At 40.2% G+C, this 27,974-nt stretch overlaps 1 protein-coding gene across 3 annotated transcripts; it reads right to left on the bottom strand.

Annotated features, from left to right (window-relative positions):
* Positions 1-5: 5 nt before the first annotated feature.
* Positions 6-27,610, bottom strand: SF3B1 (splicing factor 3b subunit 1). Of its 3 annotated transcripts, XM_070732116.1 has the most exons (25): positions 27,487-27,609; positions 23,345-23,511; positions 23,054-23,155; positions 21,720-21,834; positions 19,856-19,935; positions 18,807-18,974; positions 14,339-14,576; positions 13,623-13,835; positions 13,221-13,342; positions 12,045-12,242; positions 11,854-11,955; positions 11,269-11,448; positions 10,484-10,570; positions 9,931-10,201; positions 8,491-8,636; positions 8,258-8,404; positions 7,601-7,726; positions 6,605-6,826; positions 5,816-5,998; positions 5,612-5,723; positions 5,404-5,524; positions 3,377-3,508; positions 2,533-2,805; positions 1,508-1,724; positions 6-600 (listed from the first exon to the last, which is right to left on the bottom strand). In XM_070732116.1, exons 1-25 carry the CDS (start codon positions 27,512-27,514, stop codon positions 442-444), a joined length of 3,909 nt encoding a protein of 1,302 aa, XP_070588217.1. In that variant the 5' UTR covers positions 27,515-27,609; the 3' UTR covers positions 6-441. The 3 variants fall into 3 exon arrangements, 2 of the variants coding, with proteins under 2 accessions (XP_070588217.1, XP_070588219.1); XM_070732118.1 differs by lacking the exons at positions 21,720-21,834; positions 23,054-23,155; positions 23,345-23,511; positions 27,487-27,609 and adding an exon at positions 20,248-21,538; XR_011557322.1 differs by lacking the exons at positions 6-600; positions 1,508-1,724; positions 2,533-2,805; ... (9 more) ...; positions 10,484-10,570; positions 11,269-11,448 and adding an exon at positions 20,248-21,538 and having other exon boundaries at positions 11,904-11,955; positions 27,487-27,610.
* Between the last annotated feature and the right edge of the window lie 364 nt (positions 27,611-27,974).

Genomic DNA, 27,974 nt, shown 5'->3' with positions numbered 1-27,974 from the left:
CAAAATGTGAACGTTTCTTATTTATTCAAAAGCTAGGGTATGACAAAGACAAGTAAAATGTAATATGTCACCTTTTTACATGAATTGCTTGATGATCTGAGACTTCTTATATGTCTCCCTGCCCAAAAATGCTCACACACAAATAACCATTAATATTTTATACACAAATGTTTATTTCTCAAACAGCCCCTTTAAACACAAGGAACAGAGTCTTAAATCCTCATCAAGATGATTTCCCTCCTCATATTCTCTGCAATCATTGTGTTCTTGGTCACTACTGGCTTTAACACCAAAACAAAGACATGTTATTTAAAAATCATGCTAAGCTCTGCCTCTGACCATTCTACGGTACTCTGCAGTGTCTTAAAAATTGTACATCACCAGTTCTGAACCAAATATGGAATAGCTGTCTATTGAACACAAAACAAATGAGAAATAAAATTACAAGACATAATCAAGTTCGTAACGAATGTAGGTATTCTTTTCGTCGTTGTAGATTCGTGGATAATGTGCTATTAGAGCATCCTGTGAACCAATGTAGATGGAATTATAAATCTTCCAATACACATCTCTGACTTTTCTGGCAGGGTGAAACAAACCCTAGGAAAAGAATAGAACCAGAAATTAAATTGCACTTAAGTAAATTACCTTATTTACTGATCATTTTACAAAGAAATGGCGTTTTATGACATTTCAGCAATCTGAGTATCATGCTATTCAATTTGATCTATATAGTCTAGCTCATCCTTACTAGAAATAGTTTGCAAACGCTTTGAGAAGCTACTTACATAATAGACCACAAGAAGGGTGTGGTAAAAGCTACATTACAATAATGCAGAAGTTCTTATAAGCAGTGCTGGGATCCTCCCAGTTCAGTGATCGTGCACTGTGCGTGTGCCCAGGCTAGACATGCGCTATACACACACACAGTTTGAAAAAATCAGGTTTCTTTGGAAGTGTAACACAGCTGATTTGCGCAGCAATTGGCTCTCCTACGCAATTCAGCTGAGAAGATAAAGGTAGAAAAATAACAGATTGGCCCATCTGATAATCAGGGTGAACTGGTTCACTCCAGCTGATTGTCAGAGCTAACAATTTGCTTCAATCGGTTGAATCCCACCAACTGCTTATACTGTATGTAGCCATTGCCTTTCTACTTATCAGTTGATTTTATACTTTGTGGCTTATGTAGTCTTTTATTGAAATAATTTATCTGTTTATTAAGACAAATGTATATGTTGCCCATGCTAAATATTATTTCTTATCATATGAATCATTCAGAAAATTTTCAACTAGCAAAACCTGATCTTGGAAGATTTCATTACCTATGTTCATTCGCAAATCATATACATAGAATCTTACTACATTACAATTATTTTTTACAGTTCAATATAAAGAAGTCTTTAAGACAGCTGGCAGGATACTCTTCAATTAAATAATTTTCCTGATGTAATATTATGGTTAAAAATTATTCAGAAATCTAGGCACGCATTTTTATTCAACTTACCTGTAAACAATACTGCAACATCCGGCAAGGTCCAATAGCCACCCTTAGGCCCTCCAGTGCTCCCATAACTGCTTGGATGACATGAGGAGATGTCTCAAATACGTTGGGCCATACATAATTTAGCAAGTGATTCAGAGAGTCCTCACAACCAAATCCATATACTCCAAGAGACATATGCTGCACTACTGCACTAGCTGTTTGCCTGTGCACCAGATCCCTGAAAAAGAAATTGTATAGCAGAAATTATCAGTAACTTGCTCCCTATTTTTTCTAGTTTCTTTTTTTTTGCCAGCAAGCTTAAGTTGAGCCAGAAATTGTTCTAATTTGATAAAATAAAATATTTTAATATCGAATATGACTGTTCATCTTTTTCTCTTCTAGTCTTGGGTTGATAGTTGGCAGAGTTAACTTCCCCCCTTTTGACTCAAAGTCAAAACTGCTTCCTTACCACAAAAAAGAAGAAAAAAAACATTGCCAGATCATTGCCCTACCAAGAGCCTCTGTGTGAGCCAAATATCAGCTGGCTGGCACACTCATGTACTTGGAGTTGAGCTAGGGCAATGGCTCGTGTGCCAGCAGATACGGCTCCGCGTGCCACCTGTGGCACCCGTGCCATAGGTTCACCATCACTGCTATATACTGTAGAACAACTCTCAAATATGCTAATGAATGAATGTATGTGTGTATATATGCTTTTGTAGATATAGATACGTAGATTCATAGATATGTCACGTTTTTGCTGAATTTCAAAATATATTTTATTATCAGCAAAAAACATATTACACACACATACACACACACACAGTATATATATACTGTATATATGTGTATATTCCTTAGAAAAATAATTTTCAGCTAGCCCCAAAATTTCACATCTCAGTGTGCATGTCTCTATGGCCCTTCCACAGAATGACAGTCATGAACCTATGTAATTGGCTTAATATCTGTTAGGTTTACTATAACCTGGCAAATAAGAGCAAAGGAAAAAAACTAACAAAATAGTTTGGTGTGGAGGGAAAAATTACCTGTCCATTAAAGCATCTTCAAGTAAGGGGGTAACAGCATAGATGTAGTCTTTTCCCATTTCTCCAATATATTCAAATAGGAAAGAAAGAGATTTTAATACACCATTCTGAACATTCAACTCTGGAACTCTGTATTCATTCATAAGTGCAGGCAGTACTGTAAAAGGGGAACACGTTTCAGCCACAATAGCAATTGCCACTGTTGTACACACTCTGTTTTGTCTTTCTTGTACTTTCAAATTATTTAGCAGGGTTGCAAGCACATCATGGGGCCTAAAATGAGGGATAGATAAAAATGTTAGAGAAAAATTACAGTTAGAAATCTGCCTGCCTGCCTATCCATACAATTAATCCTTTTCAAGAAAAGATTTTGTATTTTTGTTGACAGAAGTTTTAGAATGCGCTTACAAAATCATATGAAACTAAATTAACTTTATATGTAATTATTACACAAGCTTACAATAATCATGGGGAAGCTCATGTGATAATGTCTGATGCATAGTATTTTCCTTGGTAAAAATTCTAACAACTTATTTAATCAATCACATTTTTTTACATGTAACGCGCAGCCAGATTATATCAGGGTTTTTTAAAACTGCTAACTTTTTCATCTTGTTTTTTCTTCTTTCCAATTCTCTTTGGAATGATTACATTGAATGAACCAATGCCCTCTTCTGTTTCAGATGTTAAATTCTGTTCAAGAAATTAATTTCCAGATAAATGCATAAAATCTAAGCTAGGTCAAGTGTTCAATGTAAGAATGTCCTGCCACTAACATCCAAGATAATTACAGTAAACTGTAGCATTAACTTTTTATTTCCCATTTAAACAAATCAGTACTTACCCAATAGCTTTTGCAATATAACCAAATGTATTCACAGTAGCTCTTCTAATAGCTTTCTTATGTGCTTTTAACAATTCAAGCAATTCAAAGCAAATCCTCATCCATTCCCTTGCAGAAACATATTCTGCTCCTCTGTAAGAAAGAGGAAATGGTATTAATAACATTAATAAAGAACATTTAAATACATCTGCCAAATTAAGGTGAAATAGTAGAGAAGATCAGGTAGCATCTATAGAGACGACCTCCTTCCCCAAAAACTCTAACCTCTACACCAAAGCACCTCTACAAGATGGCATTATCTATCCTGATAGATGCAGTCACTCTCTTTATGCTAAGGTCTTTCTGTACTTTTCTCTATGCAGAGAAAGGCACTAAATAAGATGGGATTTCTCGGCAGGAGAACAGCTTTGTCCTGACTTCTCTTGGACCTAAAAACAGAGTAGGTTGGGAATTTTCTATCTCTGAAATATACTACTAAATTTTGAGGGAAAAGGAAAGATGAAAGGTATTTAATGAGGACAGAGGCAATGATAGTAGGCACATGGTCTTCATAAGAACATGGAAGTGATGTGCCAGTGCCTGGAGGCTGTTGGGGCCTGGATGGGTGTCAACAGACTCAAGCTCAACCCGGATAAGACGGAGTGGCTGTGGGTTTTGCCTCCCAAGGACAATTCCATCTGTCCGTCCATTACCCTGGGGGGGGAATTATTGACCCCCTCAGAGAGGGTCCGCAACTTGGGCGTCCTCCTTGATCCACAGCTCACATTAGAAAACCATCTCTCAGCTGTGGCGAGGGGGGCGTTTGCCCAGGTTCGCCTGGTGCACCAGTTGCGGCCCTATCTGGACCGGGACTCACTGCTCACAGTCACTCATGCCCTCATCACCTCGAGGTTCGACTACTGTAATGCTCTCTACATGGGGCTACCTTTGAAAAGTGTTCGGAAACTTCAGATCGTGCAGAATGCAGCTGCGAGAGCAGTCATGGGCTTACCCAGGTATGCCCATGTTTCACCATCACTCCGCAGTCTGCACTGGCTGCCGATCAGTTTCCGGTCACAATTCAAAGTGTTGGTTATGACCTTTAAAGCCCTTCATGGCATCGGACCAGAATATCTCCGAGACCGCCTTCTGCCGCACGAATCCCAGCGACCGATTAGGTCCCACAGAGTGGGCCTCCTCCGGGTCCCGTCAACTAAACAATGTCGGTTGGCGGGCCCCAGGGGGAGAGCCTTCTCTGTGGCGGCACCGACTCTCTGGAACCAACTCCCCCCGGAGATCAGAACTGCCCCTACTCTTCCTGCCTTCCGTAAACTTCTCAAAACCCACCTTTGCCGTCAGGCATGGGGAAACTAAACATCTCCCCCTGGGCCCGCTGAATTTATACATGGTATGCTTGTGTGTGTGTATGTTAGTATAGGTTTTTTTAATAAAACTTTTAATATTTTAATTAATTGGATTATGTATTGGATTGTTTTTTCATTTGTTGTGAGCCACCCCGAGTCTTCGGAGAGGGGCGGCATACAAATCCAAATAATAATAATAAATAAATTCAGATTTCATAAACTCTGTACAGTTTACGACCACAATTGAGCCCAAAATTTATGTCACTAAGTGAGACAGTTGTAAAATGAATGTTGCTCCATTTTGCGATCTTTCTTACCCACAGTTGTTAAGTGAACCCCTAGGGTCATTAATTTAGTAACACAATTAAGGGAATTTGACTTCCCCACTGACTTTACTTGTCAGAAGGTCGCAAAAGGCGATTACATGACCCCGCGACGCCGCAACCATCATCAATATGAGTCAGTTGTCAAGCATCTGAAGTTTGATCACGTGACCATAAGGATTGTTGAAACAGTTGGAAAAAATGGTTGTAAGTCACTTTTTCTCAGTGATACTGTAAATTTGAATGGTCACTAAATGAACTATATTGTAAGTCGAGAATTACTTGCATAAATTCATTTTAAGAAGTAATTTTATTCTTAAGATATATTTAATTATTTATAATGTGTTACAAATGAATTTACCTGTCTGCAATACGTCCAACCAAGTCAATACAATTCTCTTGAACTTTTTCATGCCTGTTCTTCAAGATAGGTGTGAGTCTTGGCAGCAGATCTTTAATTGGAGGAGTCATTTTGTGCATACCTGTTAAATACAGGAAACAATACATTTAATCTCCATTTCTGTTTTTCAAAGTAAAAATGTCACTCCAACCACAATTCACATACTTACCTATGACGTTCACAATGGCTTTAAGAGCTCCTAAGATACTGCCCAGTACTTCTGGGTATTCTTCACCCAAATACTCATACAATACCACACCCAAATGACCCATCAATTTTTCCTAGGACCAAAAGATAAAGAAAAATGCTTAAAATGCAACAACTTTAAAGCAATAGCAGATGTTTATGGAAGAAGACAGAGCACAGTGAATACCTCTTGACAGGTTTTCATGACAACTGCAGTACGAGATATCAGGTCGGCAGCTTGCTGCCTCACTTTGGCTGATTTGTTGTTCAAACGCCACAGCACTGTACCACAGATCTGGGGTAAGTATGGTTTCACTCGCTTGCCAAGAGCATTTACCACTGTTCCAAAGCCATTCAACATCACCGAGTCCTATCAATAAAAAAAATTAGACTAGTGTTAAAATACTGCCTTGATTGTGGTTTTTATTGTCACATTCCGGCAAGATGAAATTCTAGGCTATCATCTTTTCAAGTGACCTGATAAGCAAGAAATATTGCAAGCACTAGAACTGTAGTCCTCTGATAAGAAAAGAATGCAAGAACTTTCTATAATTTACAGTAACCCCAGCCCTTACACTGAAATAAATCAATTCTATCTTCAGAATATTTAGCAATGATGCCCATCAAAGAGAATTTAAGAATTTTAATATTAATTTCTATTCTACTGAAAAAAGGACTAAGTTGACTCCAAAAGCAGGAAATATAGAAGAAGAAAGCTTGAGAGCTCTTTCCTATCATGAAAAAGATGCTGATGATTTACTGGGGCAGAGAATAGTTTATCTCAGTTCAAACATAGCCCTAGTAAGAAATGAAATATCTCATTAAACAGACCTTATGTATCTCTAACATTATTAATTTGCCATCTGCAACAATCAAGTGACTTTTGATGGCATGAACATCTCTTTCCAGCATTTCCCAATATTTGTTGTAACTTGAATCTGAATCCAGAATAATTTTTGTGAGTATATTCAAATACCTCTGTAGTCTGTTCTTGGAAGGCATATAGAATGCCATCAATAAGTTGTTCTTCCAACTTGTGGTCAATGTCAGCTGCACCCAGATTCCCCATGATCTTTTCAATAGTTTCCATAACCATTTTCCTATATTGCTCAGCTTCATCTTTCAGATCGTCCACAATCCTGGAAATAATTTCTGCAGCTCCAACTTTGTTTGCGAGCTCCACAGTTGTGTCAACCAACTACAATGAACACAAGAGTTTTGTGGCATCAATGATCAATTTAGAAGTTTAGAATTATCTCAATTCCATTTCCAAACAAAAATAATGTATTAAGGATAAAGGCAAAATAGATACATCTGGATTTTTGAAAAGTATACTAGATACCATCACAAATCACCATATTTTTCGGAGTATAAGACACACCTTTTTCTCCCTAAAAGAGGCTGAAAATTTGGGTGTGTCTTTGAATGTAGCTTTTTTCAAAGCTTTTTTTCCCCACCCATAACTATATACTGTACTAACAATCTTACCGGCTTGCAGGCTTTTCATTGTTACTCTCTCCAAATAAGGTTTTTTTAAAAGCCCTAACCTAAAATAATGCACTGAAGCTAACCAGAGTAAGGACATTAGCCAGATGAATAGCTGATAAGCAGATTTCCCCCCCTATTTTGCTCCCCCAAAACTAAGTTTTGTCTTATATTCCGGTGCATTTTATACTCTGAAAAATACTGGTAGCTGGTAACAGGTAACCAAACACAAAGTAAAACATGAGGGAACACCCCATTTCTTTCCCCTTTAGGATATATATGTATCAGGCACACAATATATATTCCTTTTCTTCTACATTGATTGTCGCTGCTTAGAGACTTCTACATATGTTCCCAATTCCACTTCCCAGCAATTGGAATTAAATTTTGACCAACAAAAAGCATCCTTTAGTATTATCTATATTGTGCTCAATGTAGTTAGGAATTTCTGCTAAAATTTACTGAGCTGATATCAATAGTAACATACCTGTCTATAATTTCTTCTATCCAATGCCATTCTATGCTGCCAGAAATGCTTGAAAAATGGAGGTAAAATTTCAGTTTTAATGTAGTTTGCTTCAACACCATCTGTACCACAACACTGCTTTACCACCTGCAAAAAAAAAGACAAGCTGATGTAAAATTTTCCAGAAAGTAAGACACTGAATGTGCTTGCATATATGGAGTGATTATACTAATGCGGTCTGTGAATTTAGCAATATCCAGAGCACTTATAGGCTTCTCATATTTACACTAATAATCTTTAGAATCTCCTCAGAAACTAGTTCAATTAGTTCAGAATTCAGTTCAGTCACTACTTCATTAGCAAATCTTAAAAAGCTACTATACCTTTATTTTAGAAACTTCAAGATTATTTGGATAATGGACAGGAACATATAAACATATTTTTAAAATTGTGAAGTCTAATTCTTCAGGTAAAATGAAATGTAGGTGCCAATCATGAATATTTTTTATTAAGAAACTGAAGTTCTAAGTTTTACCACCATCTCTACATTTATGTACACCTCTCTACATGCATCTTAGAGTCATATCCATTTTTCTTTATCTCACAATGGCGAGGCTTCCATCAGCAGAACAAAGCAGAATCCAACAAATTCTTCCATGTTCAAATATAGCTACGTACCTTCAACACAATCTTCTTCATTTCTTCATCAGGAGACTGAAACTCTCTGATAAGAATGAGCATTACTTCTCTGGTATAGTAGTTGGCATACTCTGCATCCATAAGTGGAATAAGATATCCTATGGCTTTCAAGAAAGCAGCCAGACCCTAAAACATATATATAAAACAAATGTTATTATAAATAACATCACCTGTTAAATAATATTATCTGGCTGATGTTAAATTAGACATACCTTTCCTCTGTGTTGACGTATTCCTTTCCAGAGAGGCTTTAGAACAGAGTCAAATGATTCAATACCATACGGGGTTGCTGCTTCAGCTAAAGCAGCAATGGCTAAAGCACTAATGGTGCGTACTTTCTGTTGCTCATCAACCAAGCCTGCAAAACAAATATGTAGTTTATTCTCTATTTCAGATTTCTTTTACCTATTATAGAGTGTGTGTGTGTGTGTGTGTGTGTGTAACTATGCTGCCATTTTAAAAACATATTGCTAAAGGGGGGGCGGGGCGGAGAACATCTACGGTAATTATTATTTTTTAAATAAGGAAGGTTCAATTTCCCTTACTGCTTTCAGATAAAGAGAAACTCTGGTTTTTCCAGAGATTCAAGGATCTGCTCTGCAGGGTTAACTATCTAGAACCATGATGGTGAACCTATGGCATGGTGCCACGGGTGGCACGTGGAGCCATATCTGCTGGCATGCGAGCTGTTGCCCTACCTAAGTTCCACCACACACATACATGCTAGTCAGCTGACTTTCAGCTTGTGTAGAAGCTCTGGGAGGGCATTTTAAGCCTCTGGAGGGCCTTGGGTGGGGGGATGGTGTTTTCTCCCTCCCCAAGATCCAGGGAAGCTTCTAGAGCCTGGAGAAGGTGAAAAATGGGCATACCAGAAGTCAGAAAATGGGAGCAGGTGGGTTATGCGCCCATGCATGGGGGTGCGGGATGCATGGGGGGCATTGAATTATGCATTTGGGCACGCATATGCATGCAATAGCAGGGGCATGTGTGCTTTTGGCACCCAAGGAAAATAAAGGTTCACCACCACTGATCTAGAATAATTTTTGACTTAATATTTGGTGGGAAGTCAGCAACTGTCCTAGAAGTCCAGGTGATGGCAGCTTTGGAGGAACATCATGGAAAGTCTGCAATGATGTTAGGGTACTAGGGTATTGCAATAGGTAGTAGGTCTTATAAACTTTGAGATAGACAAGATCAACAGCAGAAGGGTTTTGGGGGGGATTTCAGAATGCGATAGAGCCCAGAAAACAAAGAGATGAAAGCAAAAAAATAAGCAGGGAGTTTTCCTGGATTGTAATAAGAGACAAATATCAACATACTGAATAGTTTGTTTCACCAGAGATAACCTCATTTTTGACATAACATCCTATACTTCTGCAAAATCCATCTAATTGATATATACTGCTTACAACCTAACAATACAGTATTGATTTGTCATGAGGGCTAATTTGTCATGAGGAAGTAAAGGATAAAGATCAACTGTAAGTTTTATTATTCTTAAATGTAAAGACTATTACATTTCAAAAGGAATACAGAAAACAACTGCTTTAATCCACTTCATTTAATTGTTAGATTACTAACATTCAACTCTAAATCATTCAATCTCACAGTTACACAACAGCAGCACTGTGTAACACATTTAACACACTTACCATGCTCAATAATTTCAACCAAACTCCTGAGATGGGGTAAAATTGCACAACCCATCAGAATAGCAATTTGCTGCACAATCTTGATGCCAGTGTGTCTGGCTTGCCAGGACTTCTTGCTTTTGCACACAGCTTTTAAAAATGGCAACAAGGATGGAATTCCTAGCGCAGAAGCAACAACAGCAAAAGCTCGAGCTGTTGTGTTACGAACATATTCATCCATGTTATCAATATCAGGTCGCATGGTAGAGATCATTGTCGCCAGCCCAGCTGCCTGAATGGACCAAAAACATAAGAATTAATCCAACCAAACCCCCAAAACATTGGCTGTTAATCCAATCAAAATCCAAAAAAATCCATGCTCCATATTTTGCCATTATTGGCTGCTTTTCAGAAATAGAATATGGATTAAAGTGAAACCTTCTTTTTTAACAGCTCAATTTGGTGTGCATATCTATACATCAATTCAAATTGTACACAATGATTTGGCATATCTATTCCTCTACCTCTAAGGTAGTATCTGTTAATATCAACCCAATAAATTAAGATAGATTACCTTAGCCAGGTTGGAAATGATTTCTCTGCCTTCCACTCTAGCATAATAATCTTCATCAATCAGCAAAGGTTCAATGACCACAAGAATCTAAAAGAAATTTAATAAAAATCAAAACTCATGGAAATTAATGTTTAATACAAATAATGTAATATTAACTTTGCAAGCACAAATTAAACCTCAGTCTCTTGTAAAGTAAACACTTACCGATCTAACTTGATAGCTTAAGATTTCCATTTAAAGGTTAATTTTGGAAAACTATACACACACTCACATAGAAACTATCTGAACTAATAATTTAACAAGATAGCAATTCATAGGTAACACTAAAGAGTTCTTTGAAGGACTGTTTAAAACCTGTGGCTTGCCTGCTCATTCTCTGTTGCTTGTATAGCTGGGAAGTGGAATAAATTAAGGTTCATTTCAATTATTTCAATTCTTAGCCTATTAAAATGATATATTTAATCAATTGCTTAAAAAACCCTGTCAACCCCAAGGACTTTGAAAAAAATAGCCTATTATTAGTTTCTAATCACAATTCTGTTTTTACATGATGCTAATTCTCTTATCATTTGAAAAAACAACAGGAGAGGGAAAAGTGTATGAAACAATATGGCAAAGATTAGAAGCTTGCACATAAAATCCTATATCCTAGAATAGCATTACATTGCAATTATAGCCAGTGTCATTCTATATTTATGTACAAAATCTAGTTACAATTATGAGTTTACAAGAGGCTTCTGATCAAATATGTAACACACTGAAATACTACATTCAGAGACACAAACCTTGTGCACATATGGCCGGACTAAGTCATCCAACTTATACAAGATTCTGTCAATAACTTTAACAAGCAAGTGGCGTTCTTGATCTTCAAGGGTTGGAGACATCAGAAGGGGCAAAATTTGATTGAACAATGGGCCAGCTCCAAATTCTCGAGCTTTGTCAGTAATCTGTCGCAAAGCAGCCTATGGAAGCAGAAGAAAAAAAGCAGAGTATTATATATAGTCTGTTCACTCCAAAATTCCGTTGTCAAATAATCAGTTATAAAGGTACATACATTGCTGTTACATTTGATACCACAGTGCCTTTCAACATAGGAACCATTTTAGTTATGACACATAAAGCAAACAAGAATATTTCAGAAGCAGCTTATTAATAAAGGGTGTTTGTGTGTGTGTGTGTGTGTGTGTGAGAGAGAGAGAGAGAGAGAGAGAGACAGAGAGAGAGAGAGAGAGAGAGAGAGAGACAGAGAGAGTATGCGGACACACATACACCTCTCAAAGCTGAAAGCAATCTAGGAACAAAGACAAAATGAACCAAAAATGGGAATGAAAGGAAAATGCCATTGATACAGAAGTAGTCTATTTTACCTTCCTCATTGGAGGGGTGCCATTTTTAATCTTCAAAAGCAGTTTCATTATTTTTCTTTCTTTCTGTTCCTCTGGACTGAGAGTTGATTCATCAACATCAACCTGTAATTGTCACATATGTACAAGATTAACATATATTTACTTGAATTTCTTCACCAAAGAACACAACACTGTCAGAACAAAGAACTCACCAACAGTTTATCAAAATACTGTATGTCATCTGGTTTTAGGAAAGGAAGATTTCCTGAGGGCTGGTCATTGACACTCTTCATAGTCCTGTCTTCTGTTTGCATGTGGAATCCAGTCATACCACCCAAGGGAGTTGGTGTTGCTGTAAGTTTACGAGCTGGAGTACGAATAGGAACATAACCTGCTGGGGGAGGGAGAACCTGAACAGACAAATAAGCAGAGTCACATCACAGAAGAAAAAGGAATTTCGTACTTCAAACTGAAAAGAGCTATTTTTTCTAGGAAGTTTCAAGTTAATTTATACACTGCCTTTTTTCTAGAAGCTCAAGGTGATTTATATAGCATTCCCAATGTTCCACTAAAATAAGAAACTTATAAGGCAGCTTGGCCCAACAGAAAGCAATTAACTAGCCTTCCCATAGCTCTACTATTCCAGACCAAGGCAACAAATGCCATGACTCAGAGTTTTTGTCATTTTACTCTGAGAGTTACTGTACATTGTACTGTACTGAACACTGCCGGTTCTCAAGCTCTCTTTTGGGATACAATTCTGTCAAAGGTGCATGTAAGGTAGAGTGTCCAAGTAACTCAGGCTATCACAACCCTTTATTTTTATTTATTTATTTATTTGATTTTTATGCCGCCCTTCTCAATTCTAAGACTCTCTTCCCGGAAAATATGCACCAATGATATGGACTTCTTGAATATCAGTATTTAAAGACTGGAAAAGTATGAATCTGGTAAAATATGCCTGTATCTTGTCCTACATTCTTTTCAAAGAATTATTAGGGTTAATTTTTAGCTCCTACTAATGAAACTGCATTAGAGGATGTTGTGGTCAAAGAAAGAACAACATGGAAAGAGCTGAAAGCCAGGATCCTCCTCAACCATTTATTAACTCCCTTACCGTTTAATCAGATACAATAAAATCAACAAGTGGGGGATGAATTAGCTTTTCAGCTACTTTGGTTCATTCTAAATAGATCTTTGAAGTTCAGTCTAATTTTCGAGATCATGCTAAATTTTAGAATGAAATATCTTCGGCCTTTTAAAAGATTTCTTTTTTATAGTTCATATAGAACCAAAATATTTTATTCCCATTAGTGACATGTAGATTATTTATGTATACATTGAAATTAGCACATTGATACTATCATTGTACATGGCTTATTCCGTACCCTATAGCCCTCAGGAAACATGGCATCCAACTCTTCATCAGAAAGGGGTCTATTTCTTTCATCAATTTCCCTTTCCCATCGCCAGGCTTGGAGTTGTTCGGGAGTCATGCTCATTATGTGCCCTATAAAGAATTTTTCAATATATGAAGTACATGGAGACAATATGCATATTTTTAAAAAATTCTTAGCAAAGTTTTCAAGTCATTGTGAGAAGTAATGTTTTCAAAAATGTTCCTATTCAAGGAAAATGACAAGCAGGGCAGATGTATGTGTACTTTAATTAAACTTTAAGAATATAATGAAAATTCTACTGGCCAAAGATCCCTTCTCATGTAATAGCAATACCATGTAATGTCTAGCAGACATTACTAGATTTTTGGCTATTAAGGTAACTGAAATTACCTGGTGTAGGTGTTGCCATATTCATAGCTGGTGTACCAATTGGTGTTTTGCCTGGTGTTAATACAGGGGTGCTGCCACCCATCTGACTTGCTGGTGTCTCATCCCAACGTGATTTTCTTTTACTCGCTCCAGGAGTTGGCGTTTCACCAATGGAATCACCCCCTCGATCAGTACGAGGAGTTTCTGCCCATCCACTCCCGTGTCCTGGGGTATCTGAAAAACAAAATCCAACCATTTCAAATTGAATTCCATTCACAAGTAAAGATGAAAACTTTCACAGTGCTTTTAACTAATCTAATCTCAGGTTTATCTATAATAATTAAACCAAGCAAAGTTATACTGAGTTACTAGCTTAATTTCTGGGACTGATATACAGGGAGCTTACTAATATGCAATACTGTCTTGCTCTTCTGAGCAAAAGACCTCCATAAACATACCCAAAATACACTCCTTTTTAAAAAGTAGCTTATTAGGTCACCTACATTTCTACTTTAAGCTTAAATATTAGTCATCAAGATATAGCTAGTTTAATAGAACTAGGGGGACAAACATAAAGTTAAAAGAATAAAAATTCATGAACTCAAAAGCTTTCCAATAGCACACCAAAGAAGCAGTTGGTCTCATTTGCAATTAAGATAAACTGCTAAACATAATGTGCTAATTTACTGATTGATACAGTATACTAAACATATTTTAGCATGTTCCACAAAGAATACCTCTTTCTGTTTTGGGAGTCTCATCCCATCGATTCTTCCGAGCACTGGAAGTTGCACCTCCATGCCCGGGTGTTGCATGACCAGGTGTATCACCACGCCCAGGTGTTGCAGCTCCTGCTGGTGTATGACTAGGAGTTGGATCCCATATTTTAGATCCAGGGGTGGCTCCAGGCGTCTCACTACCCTTTGCACGACCAGGTGTTTCATCCCAGCGCAGTGACGGAGTATGTCCGGGTGTCTGAACAAACAAAATAGGGTTTCAAGGAAAAGTATTAACTTTTTACAAAAACACTTATATCTTTCAATCAACAGTCTTATGTCTGGTTCAAATAACAGGATACATTATTTTTTTTTAATGTTGAGGCTCAGACCTGCAGATTCATTTGCATTGATGGATTAATTTAGAAATGTCATAGAATCTTATCAGTGCTTGAAACAGGTATCCATTGAGCAGTATTATAGCTTATCCTATACAGTGGTACCTTAAGATACGAACCCCTCGTCTTACGAACAACTCGTGATACGAACCCGGGGTTCAGAAAAATTTTGCCTCTTCTTACGAACTTTTTTCGAGTTACGAACCTGCGTTCGGAGACTGCTGGGAAGCCCCGCGGCTGTTTTAAAAGGTAACAGCTGGGCGGCGGGGCTTCCCAGAAGCCTCCCGAACACCGAGGCAAAATTTTGCTGAACCCCAGGTTCGGTTCGGGAGGTTGCTGGGAAGCCCCCCCAGGCAGACTGCGACCTTTTAAAACACCCGCGCCGCTTCGCAGCTGTCTCCCGGAGCCGAACAGCAAAGCCTGAAGCTGAACAGCAAAGCCGAACTTCCGCATTCGGCTCCAGGAGACACATGGGAAGCGGCGCGGGTGTTTTAAAAGGTCGCAGCTGGCCTGGGGGGCTTGCCAGCAACCCCCGCACCCCGAACCCGGGTGTGGGGGGGTGCTGGCAAGCCCCCCAGGCTGGCTGCGACCTTTTAAAACACCCACGCTCTTCCCTCACCCCCGCCCCCGCAAGGCATCGCAGCGACAAGCGGGTTTTTCCGACGCGGGTCTTATGCGCCCGAGCCGGGTTTCCCCCCACATCCGGGCCCACACACCTGTTCCAGCGGGCTATTTTCCGCCGGTAGTAACGCAGCGCCTCCTGCCCGTTGAGCAGCTTCTCGGCCGGTCTCTCGGGGGTGCTGTAGAGCGGGTGCGCGAATAGCCTCCTCAGCTTGGAGTGGGGGGGCCTGGCTGCTCAGGTTGGCGGGCGGCCGAGTCCGGAGCTTTGGACCGGCGGCGACGGCGGCTTCTTCGGCGGGGCAGGAGCAGCGGGGCTCAGCCGTCTCCGTGGCCGGACCGAGGCGCCGCCTCATTTGGGGCCAGAGGTGGAAGTAGAAATCGGCGCTGAGCAGCGCCCCGAGAAGCAGCAGAATGAGCAGCCGGTCGCGCCGGGTCCCCAGCATGGTCAGCGCCGGCGGCTGGGCGAGAAGCAGGCCGGGCGCGAAGGCAGCGGCGCACGGGCGATGCCGGGCCGTGGGTGGGAAAGGAAGGCGAGCCACGCGCCTGTTTGGCCGCGAGAGCCCGGGCGAGTCCCGGCAGGGCCTCTGCCCCGCTGCCGCCGCAGGAGCAGGTGGGGGAAGCCGAGGCAAGGGAAGCAGCAGGCAGCGCCCCGCTTGTGGCCGAGAGGCGACCGGCTGCATCTTTGCCCGGTGGCCTCTCCCGAGTAGGCAGACCGGGCCGCCTCTGGAAGGATGGCCGCGTTGGGCGTTTGTTTGCATCACGTGATTGACCGGGTGAAATAAAAGATCTAAAAATCCCTTGTCTCCCCAACCCGGATTTTTAGATCTTTTATTTCACCCGGTCAATCACGAGATGCAAACGAACGCCCAACGTGTCCGAAAGCCAGAGACTTTGGCTAGAGGTCTCTCCGACGAGCTCCGGTTCTCGTCGGAGAGACCGCTTGCTAAAGTCTCTGGCTTTCGGACACGTTGGGCGTTTGTTTGCATCTCGTGATTGACCGGGTGAAATAAAAGATCTAAAAATCCCTTGTCTCCCCAACCTGTATTCAATCCGGGTTGGGGAGACAAGGGATTTTTAGATCTTTTATTTCACCCGGTCAATCACGAGATGCAAACGAACGCCCAACGTGTCCGAAAGCCAGAGACTTTGGCTAGAGGTCTCTCCGACGAGCTCCGGTTCTCGTCGGAGAGACCGCTTGCTAAAGTCTCTGGCTTTCGGACACGTTGGGCGTTTGTTTGCATCTCGTGATTGACCGGGTGAAATAAAAGATCTAAAAATCCCTTGTCTCCCCAACCTGTATTCAATCCGGGTTGGGGAGACAAGGGATTTTTAGATCTTTTATTTCACCCGGTCAATCACGAGATGCAAACGAACGCCCAACGTGTCCGAAAGCCAGAGACTTTGGCTAGAGGTCTCTCCGACGAGCTCCGGTTCTCGTCGGAGAGACCGCTTGCTAAAGTCTCTGGCTTTCGGACACGTTGGGCGTTTGTTTGCATCTCGTGATTGACCGGGTGAAATAAAAGATCTAAAAATCCCTTGTCTCCCCAACCTGTTTTCAATCCGGGTTGGGGAGACAAGGGATTTTTAGATCTTTTATTTCACCCGGTCAATCACGAGATGCAAACGAACGCCCAACGTGTCCGAAAGCCAGAGACTTTGGCTAGAGGTCTCTCCGACGAGCTCCGGTTCTCGTCGGAGAGACCGCTTGCCAAAGTCTCTGGCTTTCGGACACGTTGGGCGTTTGTTTGCATCTCGTGATTGACCGGGTGAAATAAAAGATCTAAAAATCCCTTGTCTCCCCAACCTGTATTCAATCCGGGTTGGGGAGACAAGGGATTTTTAGATCTTTTATTTCACCCGGTCAATCACGAGATGCAAACGAACGCTCAACGTGTCCGAAAGCCAGAGACTTTGGCTAGAGGTCTCTCCGACGAGAACCGGAGCTCGTCGGAGAGACCTCTAGCCAAAGTCTCTGGCTTTCGGACACGTTGGGCGTTCGTTTGCATCTCGTGATTGACCGGGTGAAATAAAAGATCTAAAAATCCCTTGTCTCCCCAACCCGGATTGAATACAGGTTGGGGAGACAAGGGATTTTTAGATCTTTTATTTCACCCGGTCAATCACGAGATGCAAACAAACGCCCAACGTGTCCGAAAGCCAGAGACTTTGGCAAGCGGTCTCTCCAACGAGAACCGGAGCTCGTCGGAGAGACCTCTAGCCAAAGTCTCTGGCTTTCGGACACGTTGGGCGTTCGTTTGCATCTCGTGATTGACCGGGTGAAATAAAAGATCTAAAAATCCGGGTTGGGGAGACAAGGGGTTTTTAGATCTTTTATTTCACCCGGTCAATCACGTGATGCAAACAAACGCCCAACGCGTCCATCCTTCCAGAGGCGGCACGGTCTGCCTACTCGGGAGAGGCCACCGGGCAAAGATGCAGCCGGTCGCCTCTCGGCCACAAGCGGGGCGCTGCCTGCTGCTTCCCTTGCCTCGGCTTCCCCCACCTGCTCCTGCGGCGGCAGCGGGGCAGAGGCCCTGCCGGGACTCGCCCGGGCTCTCGCGGCCAAACAGGCGCGTGGCTCGCCTTCCTTTCCCACCCACGGCCCGGCATCGCCCGTGCGCCGCTGCCTTCGCGCCCGGCCTGCTTCTCGCCCAGCCGCCGGCGCTGACCATGCTGGGGACCCGGCGCGACCGGCTGCTCATTCTGCTGCTTCTCGGGGCGCTGCTCAGCGCCGATTTCTACTTCCACCTCTGGCCCCAAATGAGGCGGCGCCTCGGTCCGGCCACGGAGACGGCTGAGCCCCGCTGCTCCTGCCCCGCCGAAGAAGCCGCCGTCGCCGCCGGTCCAAAGCTCCGGACTCGGCCACCCGCCAACCTGAGCAGCCAGGCCCCCCCACTCCAAGCTGAGGAGGCTATTCGCGCACCCGCTCTACAGCACCCCCGAGAGGCCGGCCGAGAAGCTGCTCAACGGGCAGGAGGCGCTGCGTTACTACCGGCGGAAAATAGCCCGCTGGAAGAGGTGCGTGGGCCCGGACGTGGGGGGAAACGCGGCTCGGGCGCATAAGACCCGCGTTGGAAAAACCTGCTTGTCGCTGCGATGCCTTGCGGGGGCGGGGGAGAGGGAAGAGCGTGGGTGTTTTAAAAGGTCGCAGCCGGCCTGGGGGGCTTGCCAGCACCCCCCCGCACCCCGAACCCGGGTGCGGGGGGTGCTGGCAAGCCCCCCAGGCCGGCTGCGACCTTTTAAAACAGCCGGAAAGCCGTTTTTTTGGGGGGGGTTTTTTGGTTGCACGGATTAATTGACTTTACATTGTTTCCTATGGGAAACAATGTTTCGTCTTACGAACCTTTCGTCTTACGAACCTCCTCCTTGCACCAATTAAGTTCGTATCATGAGGTATTACTGTACTTTATTTCCAACTTGGCAAATACAAAGTTAATGGATAAAAAATAGAACATGCATTAAGATGTTACCTCAGCTTGATCCCAGCTAGACAATTTCTTAGGTGTGGCACCAGGAGTCTGGTCAGCAGTCTGGTCCCAACGTCGTTTGCGTTTTGATGGTGGCTGGGATGCAGCACCATTGACGACTTTAAGTTCACCAGCTTTAGCCTTTTCTGCTAGTTGCTGTCGAATTTCTCTCTGTCAAAGAGAAAATATTATAATCAATTACAGATGATCCTCCTTTAACCAGCATTCAGCAGCTATTCAAACTCATAACAGTGCTCAGTAAGTGGCATTTCCAACCAGTCCTCATACTTATGTTAGTCAGTCTCCCATGGTCACATGAGCATCATTTGAGACCGTCACCACTGGCTTCCAAGAAAAAAGTCAATGGGGAAGCTGTCACTAATGGTGATTTGCTTAACAAATGGCAACCCCACAGAGACCAGAACTGCTGCCACTAAGCAGCATGTCAAACAACAGAAATTCCAGTCCCATTACCATTATTAAGTGACAACAACTTCTATAGTTAAATGAATGGACCCAAACCACGTATACAGAGAGTGGCATATGAAGTAAAACACAGAATATATTGGTCTACATTTTCTAAATTGTCACAGTATTTCCTAGGTAGTGTAAGTCAGGTTTTTTTTAAATTAAATAAATATTTATCTGAATAATTTATACTTGAAACATGTGTTATGCATTTCTCTGAAAGCATTATCTATTCAGCAGACAAATCAGCCTATTTCATGTACACCAAGGCAGAATTTTTAATCAATTTATTGAGACAGGAATTTCAACAGGCTTTTAAATATTCATATAATTGTATATTATCAACATTTCAACATTAATGTTAGAGGAACCTCTCTGTATGTTGCATATCGCTAAATTTTCCTACAATATTCTTAAGTATTCTGTCTCCAAAGCATTCAATAGTGGACATTAAGCAGAGAGGAAATACACCAAAAGAAGACAGCAGTACTAATGGTTTTTCAGGAACTCCTCAACATGCCATGAACTAAATAAAGCCTTGCCCAAGAGAAATGAAACTGAGTGTACTATCTTAACCAACTGACCTCTTCTTTTGTTAAATGTTGTTCACGCATAACATCCATATATGTTCTGGCATTCATTTTAGGATCAGGTGTCTTCCCACCTGCAGAAGAGAACAGCAACAGGACAAAAGCATAATAAGTGCAGGAAAAGCAGAAAAGTTGGCTTTTAAAACTGCTCTATTCTAACTTTACTTTATTTCAAAATCAATTAATTTTAATATTGTCTGATTTTTAAGAAATTATACGAATCTTACTTTTATTCACTTTGCTGATCAATTTAACCTGTTTGAACACAAACATAACTACACAGCTTAAAACAAATATTTTAAAGGAGATAAGAATGATAAAATGACAGCACAGTTAAGAGTCTTCAGAAGTGATGGGTTCCTGGGTTGCTAATCCGGAATACGTACACTTTCGTGCCTTTTGTCTCCATCAGCAGTTCTGACTTCAAGCAGCAGAATAGAAGCCTAGAAAATTATCTCTTTACCATTAGTAACACTTTGGAAAGATATTTATAATCAACACATTACCTTGTTCAAGCTGATAAAGCCTATGATATCTGACTATATGTACTACTGTAAACCTAAATAACTCAAATTGTCTTATTATACAGATCAGTGTATATGTTTGATGAATCTGGACAACGAACCCCAGATTCTTACTTTGTGGAGGCATGTTAAAAGGGCTTCCCTTTAAGAGCACCCAATTTCTCCCCCCACTTATTTTGAAGGTATTATTACAACTGTGAACTGATTGCAGTACACTGTTTTTACCATAAGGATACTCACAGGCAAAAAGTCTTTTCCCACATCATAAATACTAATTTGAATCTTGAAATTTATTCTAACTTCAAATATTTACAGAAGCCCAGCCATATAGTAACAATCTTATCTAGGAAGCACTATTTTTAAAGTGCAGATTGGCTATACCAGTAGTATAGCATAAGTATTTAGGACAAAATAAAATTCGTAATACATTTTCTATGCTGAACATCAATGCCCAATTGGCAGTGTCATTCTGACACCAGCTTTGATAGGACTTTCCTTTGGGATACTTTTTCACCATTATCTACACAGGATGTGTTGAACTGCACCCTTAAGAATGCAGACAGGACTGGCATATAGCAGTACTGCTGTAGGAAAGAAATTAAGGACAGTTAGTATGGGCCTGTGAATTCTGACAACACATGTTTATATCAATGACAGTTAAGCAAGTAAAATCCATATCCCTATTAATTCATGCAGGGTGAAATGCCAATTTACAAAAACCTGCAACCAGTTATAGTTTCAGTCAACAGGTGCTCCAAGGTTCTTTGTCAAACTAACTCACCCAAGGAAAGCTTCCATCAGGCCCACAGGTACCCCTTGCACTAAGCTAGATTTATAAAATCTATCAGAATATATCTGAACTACTAAAAGTAACAAATATTCTTAAATGTTACTTTTGTTTCTTTTAAGCTTAAGCTTGAAAATTCAAAATGTGAGAATCAACTGCTCCAGTTTGATAGGTACTGTTTTAAAAGCAGTAATTCTTTATGTTCTACTTTTGGATTGAAAGCATCCAGTAAGTTGGAAGATTCTTGAGCACTAAATATTAAAATCACTCAAAGTACAGCACATATAACCAAAGCAATAAGAAAAGAGAAACCTTTAACCCTTTGTGTTTCTATGGCAATGGTTCATTATTTTCTTGTCCTTCTACCTGGAAAGAAAATCTGTATTATAAAGGATGAACAAAATGGCAAGCTATGATTTCAAACAACTTTCAAAGTGTATAAACTAAAACTCCTGAATTTTCAAGCATGCCAACAGAAATCAAAGGGCTAAAGATAATTTAAGGAAACAAAACTGATAAAGTTGAGTGAAAAATGAAAATAATTTACCATCTGCGAAAGGATCAAGACGTTCAGGGGAAATAATCATCATCCGTCTCCGATTTTTGTATTCATCTTCTCTGTCGGCAATCTTTGGTGGGCGATGTTCAGCAAATGGATCATACTAAACATGAGATAAATAAGATACAACTCTCAATAAAGGTTTTTGGATAAAGGCTGGAACAGATTATTCTATCGTACTCAAAATCTGTTCTGGAATGTTGAAAGACATTCTAGAGAAACTGGAAAAAGACAAACTGAAGACAATTATGGTAAAAAGAACTTCATGTAGCTATACTTTGCATTACCTTGAATAGTCTAAGAGGTTACTGATTAGTACTGTTTCTCCTTAAACAATTATTTAGGTAAAATACCAACATATGAATAAATAATAATAATAATAATAATAATAATAATTTATTAGATTTGTATGCCGCCCCTCTCCCGAGGACTCTGAGCTTTATATTTGTAGTCACATTTCTACATCATGGAAGTCAGATGAATTAAGATGATGTTCTAATCTTTTAGATTTCAGCATAATTATTTTCAAATAATATATTCTATCAACAATAAAGTGCCATTAATCCCCTTAAGAGAGGTAGGCATTAATTTTCCCAGGGGGGCACATAAGAAATGGGCAATGTTGTAAAAGGCCAAAACAGGAGTGTAAAGGTGCACAGGCAGACAGACAAGCACATATGTAAATTGAAAAAGTCACCTTCAAAATAAAAGTAAATCAGTTGTATTGCATTCATGGCATCCATGTATATTTGATTTCTAATTTCCAATTGACATCACAACGGCTGGACAACATACCCAAAGGGCAAAATGTGACCTAGGTGCATAAAATGCCCAGGTCCCCCTTAAAATCTGCCATCAAAATATATTCTACTAAATAAGGAATCTTGTTTATATATAAATTATATTGATTAGAGATAGTCCTTCCTTAATGACCATAATTGGGACCAGAATTTATGTTACTAAGTAAATGGAGGCAATTTCTGCTATAGTCATTAAGCCAGGACCACACAGTCCTTAGGCAAATACCTCACATTTGTTTTGTCCTGCTGCACAAACAGCCTCCACTTAAATTCCTCTCCTGTATATTACACTCCTTCCACCTTTCGTCTTTTGGACTCCCTGCACAGAATAGCTGATAAAGAGGCCACTATATGACCCCAGTTGACTCTTGTGTTGGTTCTTCTCCTCGGCACAGGGGTTGTCAATACTCTACCTATCATTTATTTATTTATTGAAACATACATACATACATACATACATACATACATACATACATACATACACCTCTCTATATTATTGTATTAATATATTCTAAAATTTACCTGTTCAGTTGATTGGGGTATGTCATTAAGTAATGCCACCGGAGCATGATACCCAGGCTTCTTCTGGCCAAGCAAACTTGTAGAAGAATAGTCGTCATCATCCTAAAAAAATCAAGATGATTAGGAGAGATCAATACCATTTTTATTTAATATACTTTTGTACTAAAATAATTCAAGATTTCTTTAAAAATGTAAATGGTACTGTTTAAGCTTAATGGTTAAACAACTGAATCCATGAAATCTTTAAACAATGCAGTTGTGCTGTAGCTAATTAAAATAAGTTACACTTACATCTTCAAGTTCAGTTGCTGCAATTGAAGTTACATATCCAGCAAACCTGCTATCACTTCCACCATAGATCTCTTGATCATAATACCCTGTAGAATCAAGGCCAACCCCTTGAGCTTCGTCAAGTGCAGCTTTTTTGCCTTGAATTTCTCGAATCTGGGCTTCAATGTCTGTGAAAAAGTTACAAGCCAATATTATATACATTTCAAAACAATTTTATAAACATCTTGAAAGCATTACATTGACCTTTCCTATAACTTTTATCTTCTCTCCACTCTTAATTTATGAATCTTGGCAAAATTGATTTTGAGAATTTGCATATGATTTCTGTGTAAGGTCAATTTAAATGTATAATTTGATGAATGTCTTGTACACACATCTTGGCGTAAAGAACAATTATATGAATATGCTTAAAAAGCATCAAATGCACATTTATTCTCTGGGGAAATTTCTGCCTGATTTTGAGAAGTTTAGCTTTATTCGCAATCAAATTTTATTTGTGACTCCATAAACCCTAATAAATGTTTGAATGACAGAATGTAACTAGACTCTAACCTGAGTCACACAACTGTCTGAAAACACAAAAATAGCCAGGAAAAAAACTCCTATATTCATTCATCATATTTTTTTTAAAAGGGGGAGGGGTCTTTTCTCAAAGGAGTCTATCAGAATCATTTTTTTGTTATGGTGCTGCAGGACAATTGGGTGTCCCACAGCAGCATTTTTAGCACTGTTAGAAATTGGAGATACCAAAATATTAGGAACTGGTCCCAAAGTTTCCTAATTTTTCTACCTTTTAAAAAAGATTTTGAGTTGGAGAACCTTCTATTACTCTGTATGTTAAATGCTTACAATTAATAAACCATGGTTTATATTGTCAGCTTGCCTTCCCCTCCATGCATAGGAAAAGGAAGTATTAAAGCATTTTAGAGAAAACTTAAGTTTCACATGATTGGGCAATGCATTATGTTTTAACCAACGGTATTCAATACCATATCAAATCATATTTTGCTTAAACCATATTGCAATATATTCCAGCTCCATATTCATCCATAAGATTGACTCAGCCTTCTGAGGTGGGTAAAATGAGGACCTGGACTGTGCGGGTAATATGCTGGCTCTGTTAAAAAGTGCTGTTGCTAACATGTTGTAAGCTGCCCTGAGTCTAAGGAGAAGGGCGGCATTAAAAATTAAATAAATAAATAAATAAAATGTGCAAAAATACATTTTTTCCAAGTGAGAATAACTTTAATTTGTTCTTATGGAAAAAAACCACATATGTTGAACTCTTAATTAAGGGCACTCTCCAGCATACACATTCAACAAGTACAGTAGGGCAAGGTAAAAAAAAAAGGTAAAGATTTCTGTATCCAGTCATGTCTGACTCTAAGGTGCGATGCTCAATTCTGTTTCCTAACTGAGGGAGCCGGTGTTTAGCGATACATCCATGGTCATATGGCTGGTATGACTATATGCCAAGGTGCCCGGAACACTATTATCTTCCCACTGTAGTACCTATTTATCTACTTGCATTTTGGATACTTGGATACTGGGACCAGTTAACAGAAAGGGATTGGGATCTTAAACACTGGCATATTTAAGTAACTCTCCCCAACAAACAACTGGTTTAACCAATATTACAATTTTGTAAAAATACTACCCATTACTTTTTTGGGGGGAAATCAAAAAACGTTACAAACAACTTTTTAAGAAGCTTAAAGATCTTCTAACTTATCAGAGAAGATATTATATGCAAGGACTGTTATGTGCATTGAAGTGAGAAAAACACATTAAGAACATTAAGAAACAAAATTCTATAGAATTCTACAAAATTCTATAAACAAAGGCTGTGCTTGCATCACTTTAATTCTTAGAATTCATTCTAGAATCTTTGTTCATGACTTTCAACTCTTGATTTATAAGACTGAAACAAATCAGAAGTCTGAATTCAGACATCATAATACACTTTGGTTGGTTGTTTTCAATTTTATCCTGCTTTACAGCAACAGCCAAGTGGAAGCATCTGAGCAAAATACCCTACCATTTTGATAAATCCCAGTTAATCAGGGACTCTTAAAGTTATTGCTTAATGTGACATGCTAATGCACAGTCTCTTTTAAATAACTAATACATAATATTTAGCAAGTAATATATGAATACCTAGCTGTGGTATCCAGCCATCTCAATAAATGCAGTTATTTTGCCAACTCTCAATACAAATAGACCAACTTATTAAAAACCAATCTTTCGTGCATTATTAGTGGTAGGCCATATAATTTTTCATCTTTCCCTGAATATCTTCAGTCCATATTCAAGCTAAATCATTTTTCTATTAAAGAAATTAACTCACCAGACTATTAGGAAAATTCTCAAATCTCTGATTAAATAATACATTTACACTAAATTTAGCTCTCTTTCCATTCCTAGCTTATACCGATGAGTCTATGGTTGGGTCCTGTCCTCCATATTTGTTTTTACATTCTGATGTACCATTTCTAGAAATCTTAACGCCATGCAAAATACATGCCAATTCAATTTTTAAAAACAGATGAAATATCTTCTGATTAGTTTTACATGTATGCTATTAATTTTAAAACATATATTATGTGGTACATTCATGACTACTCTAATTAATAGATTGATATAAATAGATATAAATGACTGCTATAAATAATAGTTTTTTGTATGTTATGTGAACATTGAATTTTCCTTTTTTCCCAATATCTTTAGAATTGTTTCCATTTATATAATTTCTAATTTTTCTAAGATCTTTAATACTGTTTAATGTTCATCAATCAACATTTATGCCGTGAGTTTAAAGTGAAAAATTCATTTCCTCATTAACTTTTTTTTAAAAAAGGTGCTCAACTGGATTGATACATTTTGAACTTCCTATTGAAAAGAACAAGCCAATCTGAAATAAAAAGTTAATGAATAACTCAGGCAGGAAAAGTGCAAAAAGAGCTGCACCGTGTTCCTCTCTTAACCCTGCTGTTGTGTTCGGGTCATATTTGACCCAAAACAAAGTTTGAGACCCTGTAAAAAAAATTCCCTGCATATCTGAAAATTGAAATTACATGACTTTGTCTCGTTTGAGAGGTTCTTTCTATGAGTATTTTTTCGGGAGGTTCTTAGTTTACTAAGTTTACTAAGAACAAATCATACTCCTAGTAGTAACCCTGAGAGTAAGCTTTATGCGCAAGAATACTTCCGTTGTTATTAATGAATCTAAACTTGTGTCGTTCCACCCTGGTTCAAAATCATAACCACACACCTCCTATACTCTGAGATCCTTTTCTCATGTTTGGTCTGTTGCGGGTTTCCTTTAGTAAAACCCCCTTTGGACCTTTTAACCGTCTTAGGTTAAACCACAAACTTCCCACCCGACCCCAAAAGCAGGCTACGTTTCGTCGGACGCCCCAAATGAAAAGAGAACGGGCCTTATGTCCCAATACCGGTCGACCCCAATCTCCATATTTTACTATTTATTTATTTGTTTATGTATTTATGTATGTACTTATTAATTTAGTCAAGCATGTACAAGGTAGTAGTTATTGGTATAAACATTAGCAAAGTAGGTACAAGTAAATTAGGAATAGGACAGGAACGGTAGGCACAATGGTGCGCTTATGCACGCCCCCTACATATTCTCGCACGTCCCCCCCCCCCCCGGGCGCTCAAGCTTCATAATAAACCGTTGTTGTCAAACAAAAGCCTTCGCCGTTTAACGAACAAAAAGCGTTCCCCCATTTTAATCCGTCGAGCGGGCACCAAAGAGTGCGCGGCTTATATCGAAGCGGGAAAGAAAACAGATGGCGGTTATCTGACGGGCCCATCCCCTTTAACGCCCGTGGCTCTCCGGCTCACACCCCAACTACTGCAACCGCCTTCTGGGCCTTCCCGTTCCACTGCTCTATCGACGACGCAGAGGCCGGACGGAGTGGAGAGCGCAAACGGGGAAAAAATCTCTCCGCGACGCCATTACGCGCAGGCCCGACCGGAGACCCAGCCGGATTCTCCTCACACCCTGCGCTTTCTTCTCGAGAACCTGACGAACCGTTGGGAAGGGAAAGGCGAGGAGAGGTAGCCAGAAGGAGCGCGGCTCAAATGTAAAAGACGGCGACCGTTGTTTCCCCCCCCCTTACCTTCGTGGGTCTTGGCGATCTTCGCCATTTTGTGAAGCTCGAAAGAAAAAAAACGGGAAGCGAGATGGAAGGGGGCGCTGAGCGCCTTCTCGCGGCGACGTCAACTTCCGCTGGTGGGCGGAGTCTGCGAGGGAAGCTCCCGCGCAGGCGTGGAGGAAAGGAGGCCGGTTAAACAGTAGAGCGTGGAACGCTCAGACTCGCTCGAAGGCGTGGATGAGACGAGGTTCCTGCTCTTGGAATTCTGCCCTTTATATAATAACCCCGTCCTTCGCCTGCTCGTCGGAAGGCCAACTCGTCCCCAGAAAGTAAGTACCCTATAGGTCAGAGGCAGTGAAGGGCTACCAAAATTTTTACTACCACACAGTGGGCGTGGCTTATGCAGGACGCCCTGCATTTTCTTTCCACATCTTTCAGTGCTCTGGGTGGAGCTCCATTGGGTGCTCTGGGTGGAGCTCCATTTTCACTACCCCACCGCGTCCCCCCCCCCC

Source organism: Erythrolamprus reginae, chromosome 1 (assembly GCF_031021105.1).
Source record: "Erythrolamprus reginae isolate rEryReg1 chromosome 1, rEryReg1.hap1, whole genome shotgun sequence".
Lineage (NCBI taxonomy): Eukaryota > Metazoa > Chordata > Lepidosauria > Squamata > Dipsadidae > Erythrolamprus > Erythrolamprus reginae.
Note: the sequence above shows the minus strand (reverse complement) of the source record. Positions and strands in the feature narration are given on the sequence as shown.

Excerpts from the sequence above, each read along its gene's own strand:
- SF3B1 (XM_070732116.1), bottom strand. The coding sequence starts at position 27,514 with ATGGCGAAGATCGCCAAGACCCACGAAG. Across the intron at positions 23,156-23,344 it reads CAGCAACTGAACTTGAAGAT|GATGATGACGACTATTCTTC; the intron begins GTAAGTGTAACT and ends TGATTTTTTTAG. Across the intron at positions 2,806-3,376 it reads TATATTGCAAAAGCTATTGG|GCCCCATGATGTGCTTGCAA; the intron begins GTAAGTACTGAT and ends CCCTCATTTTAG.